Source organism: Mirounga leonina, unplaced genomic scaffold, assembly GCF_011800145.1.
Source record: "Mirounga leonina isolate KUSES-001 unplaced genomic scaffold, KU_Mleo_1.0 Mir_200, whole genome shotgun sequence".
NCBI lineage: Eukaryota > Metazoa > Chordata > Mammalia > Carnivora > Phocidae > Mirounga > Mirounga leonina.
The window spans coordinates 265,002-283,251 of record NW_023270503.1 but is presented as its reverse complement, the minus strand read 5'-3'; the positions used below and the strand labels follow the sequence as shown (position 1 = coordinate 283,251).

The following is an 18,250-nucleotide window of genomic DNA, read 5'->3' as shown; positions in this document are numbered from 1 at the left end:
CTATGGGGGGACAGGCGGCGGAAGGCAGGACCTAGGGGGCCCCGTTCCACGCGGCGGCCGCTCTAAGACGGCGGAGCGCTGCCGCGGCCTAGCTCACCGTGGTATCGCGGAGTTCGGCGACAGGCACTGGGGGCTCCGGGAGGCTCTGTGTCCCTCAAAGTGGTTTAAGCCTCCCACACACCCGAGCCCCTATCCCTGCCAAGGCGCCCGGGCCCCTCTGCTCCGCCGCAGCCCTGCCGGACTACAGTTCCCAGCGTGCATCGCACCGAGCTCCGCTAGCCGAGAATCCGGTGGCTGGAGTCCGGTGACTTCTGGCCCGCCCTCGTCCAAAGCCTGGCTGCCGGGGGAAGCCGGTACGGTCCAAAACGGATCCCGCGTCCGTGTGGTCGCTGCCCGGAGCCTAGAGGGTCTCAGGTGGGCGTCGGCGCGGCCCCAACAGCCTCCCCCCATTTACCCGGCGGACCCCGAGAGGCTAAAGACTGGCAGGGTAAGTCGGTTGAGGTCTTGCCGCGCGTCTAGTCCCCCCTCCAGCCGCGCCAGGGTTCCATCACCCACCAGCGGTCCCGGCCTCGAGACAGCCAGCCTACGGGTTGCAAGGCCCGCGGGCCGGTGAGCGGAGGCAGGGGACCCTGGGCTGCCGAGGTGGTGTGGGTGGCTCTACTCCCGTGCAAGTCCGAGCCCCCTCCCCGCCTCCGGGTGAGTTGCCGCCTGAATCTGGGTCGCGGAGTTGGCAGATTACTTTGGAGAGAGGAGGTGCTGAAAAGCCCATTCCTGGGCGCCTGGGTGGCTCAGTTGGTTAAGCGACTGCCTTCGGCTCGGGTCATGATCCTGGAGTCCCGGGATCGAGTCCGGCATCGGGCTCCCTGCTCGGCAGGGAGCCTGCTTCTGCCTCTGACCCTCCCCCCTCTCATGCTCTCTCTCTCTCTCATTCTCGCTCTCAAATAAATAAATAAAATCTTTAAAAAAAAAAAATGAAAAGCCCATTCCACGAACTCCCATTGGTGTGCTCAGCGCGGGTCTGGGTTCTGGGGGACTGAGCAGAATGAGACCCCGCCCTGCGTTCCGGGACTTTCAGGCTGGGGGAAGGGAGGACAACTGACCTTTCAAACAGAACTGAGAAAAATAACCACCTATGCTTTATGAGAGCTTGCTAGGTGCCGAGGCAACGGTAGTAATCGTTTTACGACATTGTTTCTCAACCTTTTTTTTTTCTAATGAACTCTTCCCCACCACTATGAAATTTTAATACCACTGATTAAGTCTGTCTGTGTACTGTGGCCCTTTGGAGGGCCACAAGCCATGTTATGCATTTCAGCTCGTTTAAGTCCTACGATGTAGTCCCACTGTCTTGTTTTCATATTAGGAAATTGAAGCTTGAGGAGGTTAAGTAGCACCCCAAAGTCACACAATAAATGGGGAGCCCAGGTTCAAACCTGTGCAGTCTGTCTGCAGGGCACACATTTTTGACACTTTCTGTGTCCTACAAGGGAAGGAGACTCAAGGTGTTCCAGGTTGTAAAACAATTGACAGGATTAAGTCAGATACTTGACAGGAGCTGGAGACCCCTGACCCCAGGTTGCTCCAGGGGTGCATGGTTTGGGAGTGGGAGACCTCTTGAAATGGTATCTGAGTGACACCTGGAAGATAGAACTTAACACAGGAAGAGGGGCATGCCCGAAAGAGCCCATTGTCGTGAAATTCTATATTTCTACCTTGTAGCATTCACAAGACATAGTTTTAGTGTATAGCTATCACTCTGACGTTTTTCTGACATTTTAATCGACTTACTTCTCAGTGTCTATCTGTCCTGGTGTCTTTCCTGCAAGGTATGTATCTCAGACTCTGGGTCGGGCGGGGCGGGACTTTTGCTGACCAAACATTTGAGTTTCTTAGTCCACATTCCGCTCCTGCAGGATGAGAGGAGCTGGTTAGGCTTGGTTCATATCTGATTTCCAGGGGCGGGGAACGCAGACTCTACCCTGAGGGACATTCTGAATCCTGAACCTAAGGACACAGGCAGGTGTGAGGAGCAGAGAGTGGCAAGAGTGAACGGGAGACCCGTGCTCACTCCACAGACACAGCAGAGCAATTCCCTGCAGGTCAGGGTACAGAAAGTGGGTGGTAGGGAGCACAGGGATACAGCACCAAAGGCAAGGAATCCAGAGGAGGCCAGAGACAGAGCAGGTCAGTGCCAGCAGGTGGGAAAGCTCCTGAAGTAAGACCTAACCGATCAAAGGGAGCTGCCCCAGGCAGAGAGGCCCCCGGAGGAGACAGGGACAGGCAGAGATCAGGCAGGCTGGAGCAGTCAGGAAGATGTCTTTGAAGGGAGGGATGTATTAGGAGGTTCCTTGAGGCCCTTTGGGAAAACTGAAATCAGAGAGGTGTTTCCACACAGACCTCTCCTAGCTCTCCCCACGGGACTCCCCAGAGGCTGTCAGGTGGGAGGGCCTAGGCTCTGCATGCCAAGGCAGTATGTGCAGACCAAGTTAGAGATATCCATGCTGACCTGCCCCATCTTGACACGTGGTTCACCTGCTGTGCTTTGGGGTTATAGGTGTTATGTAGTGCATCTCCCTCACTTAACCACTGAGTTTCCCCTGGGCTAATCTGGGGCGCCTCCCTCACTGGGTCCCCATTATGAGTGATCCCTGCCAGTCCTGGAGAGGTGACACTTGTCAAATGAAAAAGTCTTAACCCGGTGTCAGGTGGTGGCATTAGCCCCTTAGGCTTTTGACCCAGGACAAGGAATGAAATTAATTTCCTTAAGGTTCATAGGTTCACAAAGTCAAATATCTGACCACAATTTGGATAACTTTTTGAAAAAAAAGGACCCCCAGCCGATAAAACTGCATTCTTTCTTTTTGTTAACAAGGTTACAAGAAGCAGTTGAAGAGGGAAAAATTTGGTGTTTGTCTTCTTCCTCAGAGTGGAGCCTTACACAACACACTTAGCCTCTCTGAGCCCATGGCTCCACATATCAAAGAAAGCTATGTTCCACACACCGCACGCCCCAGTCACCTGGTGATGCAAAGCATGTGAGGTCACTGGTGTGAGGTGAAAGCCCTTTAGGAACTGTCTGTGCCGTGGTCCATTTGTTGCTGAGCTGCTCCAACTTTAACCTGAACTTCTCTTGCTGTTTGTTTTTCTTCCTAGTTCTTTGAAATTGAGGAACATGATAAGGAGTTGGCTGATTATTTTTATCCTTCTTCCCCTGAAGCTCATAGAGAAATGTGGTGAGTTTAGAAATGGGTCATCAACTTTGTAAAGAGGGAGATGGTGCAATAGAGTAAGTAGCCAGACCTGTTCGTAGCCAAGGGTTCAGGATTGTCCAGACTGCATGTGTCTGCTGGCTCCTTGGCCAAACGACCACTGGGTGGTGGAGCAGACCCAGGTCTGGGATTCAGGACTTTCACAAATAATTGACCTTCTTCCATGGGGTCCCTATTACCTTTTCTGTACCACCAAAGTCAAACTGCAGAGCTTCAACAACTCCCTGTTCTGTGGACCTCACAGAAGGAATTATAGGTCCTAGGAGATGCTGCAGAAGCAAATGGGGTGGCCATCTTGTTGCACCTGGTTCTTCTGTCAGGTTCAGATACCTGAGGAGTCTGCCAGGCATCCCCTTGTAAGATGGAAAAACCTTCTTTTAGAGAGAAACCGAGGAACAGGATGCAGCAGCCCAAGGGCGGCTAGGGGCCTCACATAACACAGGCTGGTTGTCAAAAAATACCTTGGGGTTTGGGCATCCTTGTGAGGTTTGTAAGAGCAGCAGGGCCGTTAGAGGTCTGCATCATTCTATCACTTCTCCCACTGCCTAAAACATTGCTGAAATTCCTTCCATGAAGAGGACGGAAAGTGTTTAGCACTCCTAGGATGGCAGGCTGGTTATTTTGATCATCAGCTTGGCTGTTGTCAAAAATCAAATATATCTTGGGGCGCCTGGGTGGCTGTCGGTTAAGCGTCTGCCTTCGGCTCAGGTCATGATCCCAGGGTCCTGGGATCGAGCCCCGTGCTGGGCTCCCTGCTCAGTGGGGAGCCTGCTTCTCCCTCTCCCTCTCCGCTCCCCTGGTTTGTGTTCTCTCTCTCTGTCGAACGAATGAATAAAATCTTTTTTAAAAAATCAAATATGTCGTAAAACCCCCGACTAAGGATTTCAAATGACCCTTATACAAACAATACAAATCCTGCCGAAGCTTCCTGAGAGCTGTACACAGTGGCTGTACCATTACAGTTATGTGGCCTCTTGAAGGCTCTTCTAGGTTTGTTAAATAATCAGTCATGTTACTTTGCAGTCACACCTTGTGGAGAAACAATTTCCAGGAACAGAAAGATGGTACCCTGAAGCCTGGTGTTTCTCCATACAAATTCCAGAGCCCCATTCTAGAACTGCTCTGCAATGTCAGGCTTTAGATAAAGGCAGGAAAGAAGAGCACATCTGGCTACCACCACCGCAGTTACACGGAGGGGAAACTTCGACCCAAAAAGTCTTCCCCAAAGTCACAGAGTCCCCAAAGGTGACACCTGCATAGGATCCCTGCTCCGTATTACTCTTTGCTTCCTTTCCTGAATGTCATTGAAAAAGAGTAGTGGAAACACCATGAAATCAAGTGACTAGAATTGGGGTTCTGAGCTCATTCTGCTTGTCTTCTTCTTTGCTTTGGGGTTTGGTCATCAAGGACTGTGGATGAGATGATCAGTCTCTGACTTCCCTGGGTGGAATCTTGAGGCACTGCCACCTACTGCCAAGAAGCTGGGCCTTGGGCCAGACAGGCCTGGGTTTGAATCCTGCCTCCACCATGTCTGAGCTATGTGGGCAAGACACTTGCCCTCTTGGGATTCTGTTTCCTTATATCCGAATTGGGAAGGATAATACCCACCTCTCACCGTTACAATAATTAGAGAATGGGTGAACCATGAGGCAGAGTGGGTGGAATGGGGAGCGCAGTGGAGGGTGCCAATAAGTATTCCTTTGGAAAAAAAACCCTTCCTTAGGGGAAACTTCAGGTGATTCCATGAAGACTTGTTTGGTAATTCTGATGTGGTGTCCCGAGACTCTTGCCCAAGGGCAAACTTTAAAATGTGCTCTCTCTGGAAATTATGCCTGCTTCATAACTGCCTTCCATCTTGGGCTTGAAAATGTCCTACAGTGTTTACATGATGAGAACAGTCACCAGCAATCATCTAGCACTCGGGCCACATGGGAAGTGTGTCACAAACACTCCCACACTGTGTCTTCACGGCGCCATGTGAAATACGTAGTGCCGTGCTCCCCATCTTACAGGTGAGGAAATAGAGCCCCATAGAGAGGTTAAGAGCAAGGAAGGCACAAAGCCAGGGTGGACCGTGTGACTTCAGAGCCCAGTCTCTCAGCTGCTAAGAGCCAAGTGAGGGGAAAGTAAACATTCCCTGATCTGGTTCTCAGGCGCTCACAGCCTCCTCTTGTAAAGTGCAAAGAATATGGAAGAGCAAAGGCCACGCGGACCTCTCACCGTGACCACAGCCCAGCAGAACCTTCGGGCCCCAGAGGTTATGGGTTGCCCCAGAGGTGTGGGGGGCTGCCTGGCATCACTTTCAGTATCTCTGTCCTGGGCACTGTCTCGTCAATGGTTTTGCTTCTCTGGTGTGGTCCTCAACTCTCGGTAGAAAGTAACATCAGAGACCTTAAGTCCTACTGCCCCCCAGCTGTGCAAGCCCAGAACAAAGCCTCAGGTTGCTATCAGACTGTGAAAAAGAAGGGGCAGAGTTGCCAAAGCTGCCTCCGGGCCCTGAGGCTACACATAAGGGAGGGGTCGTCCTACTCAGCTGTGAGAGGCTTGGCCTTTGCAGGGGCCAACATGGGGACATGCCCACTCAGTGGGACGCCAGGCAGGTGTGAGGAGAGTGCTGAGACTAGAGACCTCAGACTGTGGGAGTCTCAGCTTGGAGGCTTGCAGGTGCAGGTGACAGAGCCTTTATCCACATTCATGTGTGTGGGGTTGTCATGGAGAAGGCGGCTCTCAGAGCCATGCCCAGAAGTACAAGTTCCAAGCTGGCCAAATCCTTTGCAGGAGATGAGGTTACCATTCTTGGGAGGTGTTTAGGCAGAGGAAGGGCAACTTCCAGGTAGGAGTAATGAAAAAGGGGATCAGACAGTGGAGGTTATATCAGGGAACTTTTAAGTTCCCCTCCAACCTGAACACCTAAAACTTCAGATCTTATTTATCTTCTGCCTAGAGGGAACTGGGGAGAGAGAAACCTGGGCCCTGCCTGCAGCCGCTCCCCCTACAAGGACCATCCTAATCAAGTTAAGCTCCTTTCCCCTATGGGCTCCCTTCCTGCCCAGTCTAGCTTCATGACCACTCCTTAGTCCTTGCATAACCCTGAAGGCCCTGAGGTAAGGGAGGTGAAGTGGACAGGGGCCTGGGGCTTTGAGTGCACCTGGGAGTAGGGTGGGGTGCAAGTGTGGGCTGCCCAAAGAACACAGGGAAAGGTCAGAGAGAGGCTCTCTCACTCTGGTTCTATGGCCAAGTTGCTCTGGGGTATTTGGCCTCCCAAACCTGCTTCCTCCCTTACTCCCAAGGCCTATTTGTCTACCTTATTCTGCATTAACACCTTAATGCCAAGAAGAAATCCCCGATAGTGAGATTGTGGTATACACCATTTTCCCCCCACTCCCCAGCATAGTCAGTCTCAGGAAGGGAATCAGTGAATGGGTTTTATGGGTTAGTACAGAGCCCAAAGGCGTTCTTTAGAAACAGGATAGCTGGGCCCTGTGTGTCTCTGAGAGTGACCAGTTCTGCAGGGCCATTTTGGCTCCATGAACAGAGGAGACCCCCTGTGCTTTCCCATCTGAAGAGGTGGCTCAAGTCCACATTTTTCAGTCCCAGATCGATGCATGAATTCCTGTGTGACAAATTTGGGGCTCCATTGTTCTAAAACTCTGGATAACTCAGCCTCAAACCTCTCAGTGTGGGGAAGAAGAAGCTACAGTGTTTCCTGCTCAGGCCTGTGTCTACCTCTCTCTGGCAGCAGAAGGGGAAAGAGCATAATGAAGGCTCAGGTTTCCAGGCCCATCACCTACCCTCTCAGGACCTCCATGTCTTCTTCTAGAAGATGGGGGTTGTCATGAGTCAGAGCTCATGAGTTCAGATGTTGAGGAGCCTCATCCCAGTTTTTCCTTGTGAGCCTGAGTTCTCTGACCTAACGATTTGTCATTGGTTTGGGTCCTTCCAGAGTCGACAGTCGACTTCACTGTTCCTCCCACTGTGAAGCTGGAAAATGGAAGCTCAGCCAACATCAGCATCACGCTTCAGTAAGTTCCCGGGCCCAACTCTGTCATCAGCCCAGTTCATTCACCCCATGGCAGGTCAGGGCTGACCCCTGGTTCTATCTGTTCATATTTCAAATGTGATACCTTGGCCTCTTTACTTTAAGACAAGCCAGAGAACCCTAGGGCCAGTGGATCTTCTGTATGGTGGTATCAAGTCCCTTCTCTCCTGAGAAAATAAAATAAGCTTTAAAAAAAAAAAAAAAAAAAAAAAGACAAGCCAGAGAAAGAGAGGTGATAGCAGGTGGTCTGCAGACTCAGGTCCTAGAGTCTCTCTACTCCCGGCCACTGAGTCCTTGTTTCTGGTTGGAGGAGGAGGAAGGGGGCTTCCCCCTAGAGACATGAACCTTTTCCCCAGCTGAGAGATGGCCTTGAGTGACCAGCAGTTGATGCCAGACCTCAGAGTGGTCCCTTCCAAGGCTCTAAGTATTTGATGAGAGCCCTGAAGGTCAAGGGGCAAGGAGCTGAGCTGTTCGGCAGCACTTCCGAGATCCCTTCTGAAAGCAGAAGTGATCTTATTGAGTGGATCCCATTCATGGTGACATTCCCGCTTGGCCTTTTCTGAGTGTCTTACTGGTTAACCTCTGCTGGTTCAGGTGTGAGGTGCCAACCTAGTACAGACCGCCAGAGAGCCTGCCTCTTCCCTATCCTTTACTGCTTCTCCCTACTCTTGCCTCCCAGCTGTGAGGATTCCCTAGGACCTAGAACCTTGTCCTTTTCTCTTTACGCTTCTTCCTTTTCTTCACCTCTCCTAGGAAGTCTGATCTCAAACCAAAGCTTTGATAGCAACCTGCATTCCATCCCAGCTCCTGCCACCCCTCTACATGGACACCTTATAAATCTGACAAGCCTTCCCCTCACCACATCACCCCTCTCCAGAATCCTCAAGGGGCTTTCCATGGCCTTCCAAATTCACTCCAGGTCTGTACATTCACACTTGAGGACACCACCAGCTACTCCCATCGGACATGTCTCCTGGCTTTCTGGGGACACACTGGTCCCTGCTCAGACCCAAGCCCTTTAAAGCCTTCTCTACCAGAGCAGATGGCATGGTCCTCTTGGCCTCTGGACACCTGATTTGGCAGTCACAACCTGTTCCCCACCTTCTCATGTTCTCACCTGGCCCCTGTGGGCCTCTTGTCTCCCGAAACCGATGAAAAGCTCCTAGGAGCAAGGACCCCACCTCTACCGCTCAGGGCCTAGCACATAGCACTTAATTATAATTGCTTGAGCAGTGACAGGCCCTGTGTGAAATCCAGAGGGTTGGTTGAGATCTCACAGTGTCCAACTTCTCAGCAGTAATCAGACTCTTATCCTCCACAGGCATCCATTAAATGCAACCTTGGTGATCACTTTTCAAATCACATTTCGTTCAAAAAATGTTACTATCCTTGAGCTCCCTGATGAAGTAAGTAATGAATTTTAACTGCTGGGTAATAAAATACTTTTTAAGAAAGTGCTTTTAGAATTAGGCCACCTTGTTTTTATACCGTGGGCTGCTCCTGTTCCATCATTCTAAAAATCTCTGATTTGGGCTTTGTTCATCAATTTGAGGATGGCCATTTTATGCCATGTAGATGGAATGAGGAAGGTGGTAGTAAGAAATTTGAGGCAAAAATGGTTCTGGGAACGTAGAAGAAATTCATAATCAGATAGCTTTCTAAAGCTTGGCTGCATAGAGGGCATTGGCGGACCCAATGTACTGTCCCTGCTTGAAGATCTTTTCGAAATGCAGAATCGTGGGCCCCATCCCAAACCTACTGATTCAAAACCTGCATATGAGCAAGATGTCCAGATGACTTAGGCCCCCACTGAAGTTTGCAAAGCACTCTTCCGAGATTCCATTGGTTGAATGTTATTTCCAGAAACCAGTGCCAAATGCTAACAATGACAATTCATCGTCCTTATGCATTTATCTGTTAATATACACACTGCTTCTACCTTACCAACATTTGAGCAATTACCAATTGACTAGATAAAAAAATATCAGTAGGGAAGGCAGCAATATAGAGAATAAACAAGAGTTAAAAAAAAAAAATAGACAAGCTGTATGCAGGGATAACTACGCAGCATGTCACGAGGCCCTGTGTGGTTGTAGAAATGGGCTGCAGGTTGGCTATGAGGCCCCGGCGAGAAAATAGTACTGAAGCATGTGATCAGATAAAGGGTGTCAACCCAGAAGGGCCTTGCGTGGGAAGGCAGTCCTCTCTCACCCTCTGGTGAACACCACACCTCATTAGACAGAGCCATTTCTCACAACTTTCCCCCTGCCCTGGGGCATGAAGCCTGCTGCAGGGTAAGAAAAGGCATTGGTTCTTAGAGCAGACTGTGGCACCCAGCTGAGGTCTGGTTTGATCCACAGATCAAACTTAGAGTCTGAGGAAGGACGTTAATCACCTAGTTTAGGGCCAGTAAAAGTCAAACATGATCTTAAGCAAAAAAAAGGCTGATGCAGAGAAGCCTACACCGTACGCTTCCTTGGGCGTAAAGTGCAAACACAGTCAGGGCCAGTCCGTGGTGTTGGTTAGCATAGCAGTCTCCCCTTGGGGATCAGGTGTGACTGGAAAGGAGCAGAATAAGGCTTCTAGGGTGCTGGAAGTGTTCCGTTTCTTGACCTAAGTGTTTGATCTTGGTTTGTGGTTGTTACTTCATCAGGCTGTGATGTGTGTACTTTTCTGCACATTATGTGATAATTCAATTTTATATAAATTTAATGGTGGATAACATTGTATGTCAACTATAATTTTTTAAAAATTATATGGTGGAAAGTCAAATCCAGTTATAGAAATGATCTATATGGGCGCCAACCCACTTTCCAGGGGCCAACCTATATGGCCCCTCCCCATCCAGCTCTAAGCACTCCTATCTACTCCCTGTGCCTTTGGAAACCACTGGTTAGAACTTGGGGGTCAGGTAGTCTAGAAGCCTGACCCGTGAGCCTTGGATAAGGTACTCCACCCGATACATCGCAGATTCCTCATTTGTAGACATAACGTTAGTAATGTCTACTTGACAGGGTTGTGAGCATTAAAAGCTGTAGCAAGTATAAAATGTCTAGAATTGTATCTGGCATGTAGAAAGAAAGCACTCAGTAAAAAATAGTGATAAATTTCGCTGTAGACCTAAAACTGTTTTCAAAATAAAGTTTATTGGGGCGCCTGGGTGGCTCAGTCGGCTAAGTGTCTGACTCTTGATTTCAGCTCAGGTCGTGATCTCAGGGTCGTAAGATCGAGCCCCGCATCAAGCTCCATGCTGAGTGTGGAGCCAACTTAAGATTTTTCTCCTTCTCCCTCTGCACCTCCCCACTTGTGCGCACTCTCTCTCTAAAAAAATAAATTAATTAAAAATAAAGCTTAATAATAATTTTAAAAAAAGATAGTGATAGTTATGATTTCCTTTTGCCTTGTATCAGTTGATTTCCAGTTGACCAGTTTTCTTCCTGCCTAGTTCCTGAAGGGACTGAGTGGCCACTTACAAATATACAACCAACATGGCCAAAAAAAAAACCTTGGTAAAAATAAGAAAAAGTAGCCGAGAGTAGTACATGTCATGAGGATGTAGCTTGCAAGAGGTGGGCCATGAATCAGACTCTGGGCTTTGCTGCAGCTGCTTATACCATTTCACTTGTTCTGCCAAAGCCCCCTGATTTCCAGCACTAAAACCAAAAAGACGGTCCTTCCAGGGTCCTCATAAAGAAGCCACTGAATTCTAATGGCTGCATCCTCACAATGCCTGTGGTATGGGTAGAGGTCTGGGGCCCAGAGCAATATCCAAGGAACAAAGAGGGGGAGACAGTTGGTTCAGGGAAGGTATCATTCTGCTCCCTGCCACACTTGGGAGATTTGAGAATGTCGGGGGTGGGGCGGGTGACTGGGAGATCAGATATTGCAGGCAGGCCTCCGAGTACTGTTTCTCAGAGCAGAGCTTTTGATAAGTGTTGGACAGAAAGGAGGGTAAGAATGTTCTCCCTGACAGGTGTCTGTCTTCTGTTTTGTCACTTGGCAGCCACACTGGGCATGGGGCAGACATCGTCTGTGGGTATTAAGGAGCCTTCCGTTATAACAGAAGTAGAATAGCAGTCATGGTATTTATGGACATTATGCCATTCATAGCAACCTTGTAAGGTAGACACTTCTGTTATCCCCTTGTACCGGTGAGCAAACTGAGGTCAGAGCTTGAATAACTTGCCTGAGATCGAGCTATCCCACCTTCCCTGGTAGTTGAGGCAGGGGAGGGCCTCAGGGCAGGGCTGTTGTTCTGCTCAGAACGTCTAACACACGGGTATTGGGGCGGGGGGGGGCAAGTAATTGGTCCAGTGTTTCTCCCTCCTGTTAGTAAGCTCTTGGAAGGCAGGGACTGTGTGTGATCTGTCCCATCATTCCCTAGAGTGTAGCCTGGAGCTGGACACTCAGTGAGGTCCTAATAACTGTAGCACCAGATCGAATTCAGTTTTCTTAACAGGTTGTGGTTCCTCCCGGAGTGACAGATTCCTCTTTTCAAGTGACATCTCAAGATGTTGGACAAGTTACTGTTTATCTGCACGGAAATCATTCCAACCAGACCGGGTAGGCTGACCTCAGCCCACGCGGGCCTTAAATGATAAGACGGGAGGCAGGCAATGTTGGGTACGTGGGGGGTTTCCTTCAGGCTCAGCCTCAGCTCATCTCAGTCCCCAAATTCTTTCTAGCCCGAGGATCCACTTTTTGGTCATCCACAGCAGCGTCGTTAGCATCATAAACCAGGTGATTGGCTGGATTTACTTTGTGGCCTGGTCCATCTCCTTCTACCCTCAGGTGATTACCAACTGGAGGCGGAAAAGGTAACCTGCTAAGCTTTACGTGAAGTCCCTTGAGGCTAGTAAGATGAGAGGCATTCCAGAGAGGCTGTAGGCAGCATGGGTTCAGACTTTCCTCCTCTGCTGTTCTCTCTTCTTGCCCTTTCTAGAAAGTGTCCAGTGTGAAAGCTCTAAGAGCCTGTGGCAGGACTTGCAGCTCTGGGCATTTGGTCTGCGGCCCAGTTCAGTTCCTCCATGTGAAAGCAACAAAATGGGGCTTTTCAGGGAAGTGGAGACTGGGCAGGGTTGGGGGATTGCACCACATCTGCTCTGTTCTTGGTCCACCCGGCCCTGGAGGGGTTAGTGGCCGGTCTGGCTGCTGTGCCGGAGCTGGGTCCTTCAGCCTCGCAGGCTAAGGTGCCCCACCCTGACTTTAAAGACAAAGTGGGCCTGGAGTTGTGTCTGCACAGCAAGAACTCCAGCTCTCCTGTGGTCACCCCCATCAGATGGGCCTTGTGGGGGGCTACGGAGCTGGGAGCCGGTGGGGGGTGGGGGTGGAAGATGCTTCCTCTGTGGAGGAGGCTCAGGACTTCCCTCTGGGGCCAGGACTTGAAGAGGCAGGAGACGAGGGAGGGAGGGAGGAAGGAAACGTTCCCAAGAGGGTGCGATTGGGTGGCGTTGATTGGGGCATGCAAAGGGACCTGAGGACGGTGCTGTCCTTGGGAGAGCTGGGCCCTCCTCCCCATGCGTTGGGAGCTCTGTCCCCTCCCTTCCCCGCAGTCTCACCCTTTGCCCTTTGTCTCTTCATTGCTCCCATGCCACAGTGTCATTGGCCTGAGCTTTGATTTCGTGGCCCTGAACCTGACAGGCTTCGTGGCCTACAGCGTGTTCAACATTGGTCTCCTCTGGGTACCCTACATCAAGGTATGGCACTGCCTGCCCACTGCAGCCCGGCCCCAGCTGCTTGGTAGCCTGGCTGCACCTCACCCCCAAGCTTCTCCCAACCCCTCAACCAGGAGCAGTTTTTCCTCACATATCCCAATGGGGTGAACCCCGTGGACAGTAATGATGTCTTCTTCAGTCTGCACGCAGTCGCCCTCACCCTGGTTGTCATGGTGCAGTGCTTCCTCTATGAGGTGAGAGATGAATCTGGTGCCCACCCCACCTCGGGCTCCCTGGGCCAACACCCACCCCCACCACCTGTTGGCCATACTTCCCATGTTACAGAAGACACAGAAAGTCAGCATCTACTTACTGAGGCTGAGAGAGTAGACCCGGCCCTGTGCTGGGTACAGGGAACACCCATGAACCCAAGCTCTCAGGACCCCAGGTCTGGGATGAGGGACACAGAGAGGCAGTGATGACCCAGCAGGCTGAGAGCCGAGCGGGAGGGGAGGACACAGGCGGCTCATGGAGGCCCTGGCACAGCCAGGGAGGAGAGGGAAGGAGGGCATCAAGGAAGTGGCATGGGGTTGTGGTCCACAGTGAAAGTGATGTTGCCATGGGGATGGGGAAGCGGGCCAGGGTGGGGCAGCCCCAGCTGGAGGGCAGAGCTGTGAAGGCCAAGGAACAGTGAGAACTATGAGCAAATGGGTGTGGCTGGGGCTCGGGGTCTCCTGAGGGGTCTACAGTGCCATGCTGAGGAGACCGGCCTTAGCTGGAGTGCTGGAGGGCTGTTGGGCGTCTCAGCAGAGAAAGGCGCCACCATTAGGCCGGTTTTCAGGGACTCACACTGATAGGTATGTTTTCTCTCACTGGATACACTGCTTCCCTCGGGGAGCTCCCTCTGCACATGCAAGGTCAGCCAGGGACTGCTTGGCTCCTACCTTCACGAACTCTCTAGGTTTTCTTACCCTTTGCTTTGAAGCTCGGTGAAGGCCTGCTCTGGGGAAAGGGAGGGGCGAGGGATGGGTTCCAGAGATGATCAGGCTCCACCTGGATCATGGCACGAGGCACAGGCCTCCAGTGTGTTGCAGGCCACATTCCCAGCTCCTGGTGGCCTCCGATGGGCACCCAGTTCTGCAATGTGGGAACGGGAAGAAATGGGCTCTGGAAAGTCTAAGAAGGACTGCAGTAGAGACCCTGCTAGTGACAACGGGGTGATTGGTACTGGGCTTTCTGTGCCCAACCCCCCAACCCCTACCACCTACTCCCTTTCCTTTTCTCGGTCATCCTCAGCGAGGCAACCAGCATGTGTCCTGGCCTGCCGTCAGCTTCCTGGTGCTCTCCTGGGTCTTCGTGCTCATCACCGTGGTTTTGGCTGCGGTCGGGGTAATCCCATGGCTGCGATTTCTCTTCTGCTTCTCCTACATCAAGCTCGCAGTGACGCTGGTCAAGTATTTTCCCCAGGTACTCTTCGCATGGCCATTAGCGTGAGAGGGATGAGACCCAGGGCCTGGGTGCTGCTCGCATGGGGCAGCTTCTAGCTGGGGTGAGGAGATGTGCCACAGCGCAGGGCCAGGCAGAAAGCTGGCCGTAAGCACTGCCGCTCTTCCCTGGAGCCAGGAACCACCCGAGGGTCAGTGGAGACTTCTCTGAGCTCAGGCTCCGCTCTGAGAGTCAGGTCACTTGTCCCGCCATCCCAGTCTTTCCTACGCACATCAGTTCTGCCCCCCATTGCTACAGCCGGTGACCCGGACAGGCAGCGGCAGGAGACTTGGGAAAGCGGCCCAGCACTGCGACCTCGACCTCTGTCTCCCATCCAGAGAGGTTTTCTTCAGAGGTCCCATCCGGGGTCCACCCTAGGGGCCCTCAGCGTGCTCCCTCAAGTACTGGGTCCTATTCAGATGCAGAGACTTAGAGTCTAGCACATCTTCCCCCTTAGCCCAGACGGCCCAGGAGCAGGGGAGGCGCGCAGGACAGCAGCCACTGGCGGGCTCCACCCCGGAATCTAGGGCCTCCTCTGACTTGCCCCGTCTCCCACGGAGGAGCCTCCTTTTCAGTTTCCCCAGTGCAGGGAACCTGGTATTTCATGGGCTCAGGAAGGAGAGCATTTGGGCCAGAGTCCAGGCCTGTCTCTTGGAGGGCTTGGAAACAGATCCAGGCTCTTATGGATGAGCAGGACTTAATTTTGTGGGCAAGAGAGGAGGGGGCATTCTAGGCTGGGGGCAGTCTGCACAGTCAGAGGAGTGCGGGAGGCACCAAGAAGCACTGTTGAAGCTAAAAAGGTAGGGTCAGGCCTTCGGGGGCTGGGGAAGAAGGCTTCGGAGTGGGCGGGGGGAGGTCTTGAGGGAGGTAGGGCCCACAGTCCCTGAGTGTGGGAAGGCTTGGGCCTGGTCAACCCAGGAGGCAGGAGCTCCACTTGCAGATGTTTGGAATTGTCCCAAGACTAGAGAGGTGGCCACAAGCGTGAAAGAGGGTGGGAGAGGATGAAGAAGGGGACTTGACGGGAGGCTGACTGAGGGAAGACCACTACAGAGGCCACATCCTCTTGGGTGATAAGGAGGTTTGCCCCAGTCAGAGAAGTCCAGAGGGTTCTGGCTTTGGAGGAAGGATGTGGACAGTGGCAGCAGAAAGTGGGGGGATGTCCAAGTGGACCCACCGACTAGACCTAGGAAGCCTGAGATGGAGTCTCCAGAGCCCAGCCAGAGCTGAGGGGGGAGTCAAGTCCAGTCTACAGATGGGGAAAACTGAGGTTAGAACTTCAGTAACACTCCCAAGATAACCTCCCTCTAGTGGTGGAGCTGGGATGCCAGACCAGGAAGTTGACTCCTAGCCCATGTTCATAAGGACAACATGAAGTCCAGGCTGTTTCTCCTTCACTGGAAGTGAGAAGAAAAATCAGTTGCTAGAAAACCAGGATAGGGTTTCACCCCAGAACAGGGAAGGATAAAGAAGATGGAGAAGCAACATCTCCCCCTCCTTTGCAGTTGTGAGGTGCAGGGATGCGAGGAGAAGAGCTGTTGGCTGTGCACCCACATGAGACCCTGGGACCCGCCCATACTGTTCCCTCTGCTGGTGGGGACTTGTCAGAGCCCAAAGGTCACTGTGTTCCTTGATGCCGAGGCCCAAGCACATGAGTGGGAGGAATGAGAGCTGCTCTTGTTTGGAGTGACGGTCACAAGGTCTAAGAGGCAGCCACCCAGCCCCCTCACTGCCATCGTTCTGTCTGTCTGACCTAGGCCTACATGAACTTTTACTACAAAAGCACCGAGGGCTGGAGCATTGGTAACGTGCTTCTGGACTTCACTGGGGGCAGCTTCAGCCTCCTCCAGATGTTCCTCCAGTCCTACAACAATGGTGAGTCAGCCAGCAGGCTGCCTGCCCATCTGGTGGGCTGCAGGCACAGGGTGGGGCCAGGCTTCCTGGGATACCTCTCCCCCCCCCACCCCCCAGCCCTTCAGCCTGAGAATCCAACCCAGTCCCAGCACCCAGGGGAGACTCACCTAGGGGCCTTTGCAGCTGGAGGATTTGTGGTTTTTCTGGGCTGATGAGGACACCTCCCCACCCCCACACAGCCCCGCTGCCCCACATGCTCCAGCTGTTTCAGGAGCTGCCAACTTAAACCCAAACTCTGTCCCCTGTGACTGTTAACAGAGCAGTGGACACTGATCTTTGGAGACCCAACCAAGTTTGGACTCGGCCTCTTCTCCATCTTCTTCGATATTGTCTTCTTCATTCAGCACTTCTGCTTATACAGAAAGAAACCAGGGTATGACCAACTCAACTAGCACCCAGGGACCCAGCATAAATGGCCCCGGGTCGTGTGCCCACCAGGAAGGCTGAGGCAGAGGCTGGAGCGCAGGGCTGGCTCAGTGTGCTGACAGTGTTGAAGTGCTCTCTTCCTCAGGGCCAAACGTCTTACACACAAACCAGCCTGCCTTCAGCCAGGACTCTCCCAGGCCGGGCTGGGGAGGAGCCTCCCCCTGAGACAGACACCAGACTCCGCTCTGAGATGGAAAACCACACCGCTGACGGCCCCTCCCAGGCCTTGCCAGCCGGGCGTCTGGCCCTCCTGCATCTCGGTGCCACCGTCTCTATTTTCTTTAAGGCTTCAGGCAGCACACACGGGTTCGGACAGCTGTCCCAGGCAGGATTGGGTGCTGAACTTGGAGCCGAAGGCCTTGACCTAAGCAGCCAGTGTTTCTGGGAGCAGCTTGAAGGACTGACCCCCAGTTGTGAGCCAAGGCTGCTTTGCTGCCACTGCTGTGTTCCCAGAGACCCAAGCAGCCAGGTGGTGTGGCCAGCGGACTCAGAGGTGCTGGTGCTGATGCTGGTGGCAGAGGGGACAGGACTGATTGGGGGTTAGGCCTTGGGGGAGGGGGTCCCTTCTCTGAAGGCCACATGCTCTGAGCATTCATCTTCCTGACACTCATTCTACATAATTCAACACCCACAACTGTAATCACAGGTGGCCCAGGCTAGGGTCTGGTAAAGAAACTGGATTTCTGAGCCTTGAGGTGCCCAACAGATTGGTTCTGAGCTACGCTTACGCCCAAAGCCTCTGGATCTTTATCATAGTACCCCCTTTTGGATTTTTTGGAGGGATGTTTTGGAAGTGAGTGGCTTAATTTCTTCACCTTCTGCCTACCTCTACTTTCCCAGAGTCAGGGACCCTATGTACCCCTTCAGCTGCTCCTTATCTTGTGACTGAGTGTAGGACACGTGTGCGCATGCACACACACACACACACCATTCTGTGCCTTAGAGGCCAGAAGACCTGCCAAATGGTGAGAGTAGCTCCCCTGTAGGGGAGGGCTGGCCCCCTTCCTTCACTTACCCGACACCTTCCTGAGACTCACCAATTTTTTGGCTATTCAGGAGCCTCACCTAAGGACTTGAGACCACCTCACATAGTCCTCATGGGCCCAACCCTTATTCCAAACCTCTTTCCCTCTTTTCCCAGGCAGCTATCCTTCCTGTGGCAGGAGGGGAGGGTCCCAGGATGTGCCTTGTCAGCTCACTCTCAGACTTTTTACTACGAGATTAATGAGGTGCTTATATCCTTAATTAAAACCTGATTTGTTTCCTTTCTGCACACGGAGCATTTTGCCAGATGTGGGAGGACAGGTGTGTTGGCTTCAGAACCAATCCTTAGGGTTTAGGGAGACAGCACTACTCACTTCACGTAAGGAAACGCATGGGTTGCAAAGTATGCTGATGGCGAGGTAGCTGCGTACTGACCTGGCAGTTCGTCAGGGGAAGCCTCTTGGGTAGTGCAAGATGCCTGC

The 18,250-nt window shown here is 52.3% G+C and overlaps 1 protein-coding gene across 2 annotated transcripts; it reads left to right on the top strand.

Moving 5' to 3' along the window:
* The first annotated feature begins 149 nt into the window (after positions 1–149).
* CTNS (cystinosin, lysosomal cystine transporter) lies at positions 150–18,053 on the top strand. 2 transcript variants are annotated; one of them, XM_035027509.1, is made up of 11 exons: positions 150–487; positions 3,154–3,233; positions 7,213–7,291; positions 8,630–8,714; positions 11,768–11,871; positions 11,994–12,125; positions 12,905–13,004; positions 13,097–13,216; positions 14,259–14,429; positions 16,202–16,319; positions 16,617–18,053. In XM_035027509.1, exons 2-11 carry the CDS (start codon positions 3,173–3,175, stop codon positions 16,748–16,750), a joined length of 1,104 nt encoding a protein of 367 aa, XP_034883400.1. In that variant the 5' UTR covers positions 150–487; positions 3,154–3,172; the 3' UTR covers positions 16,751–18,053. The 2 variants fall into 2 exon arrangements, with proteins under 2 accessions (XP_034883400.1, XP_034883401.1); XM_035027510.1 differs by lacking the exon at positions 150–487 and having other exon boundaries at positions 2,815–3,233.
* Positions 18,054–18,250: the final 197 nt, after the last annotated feature.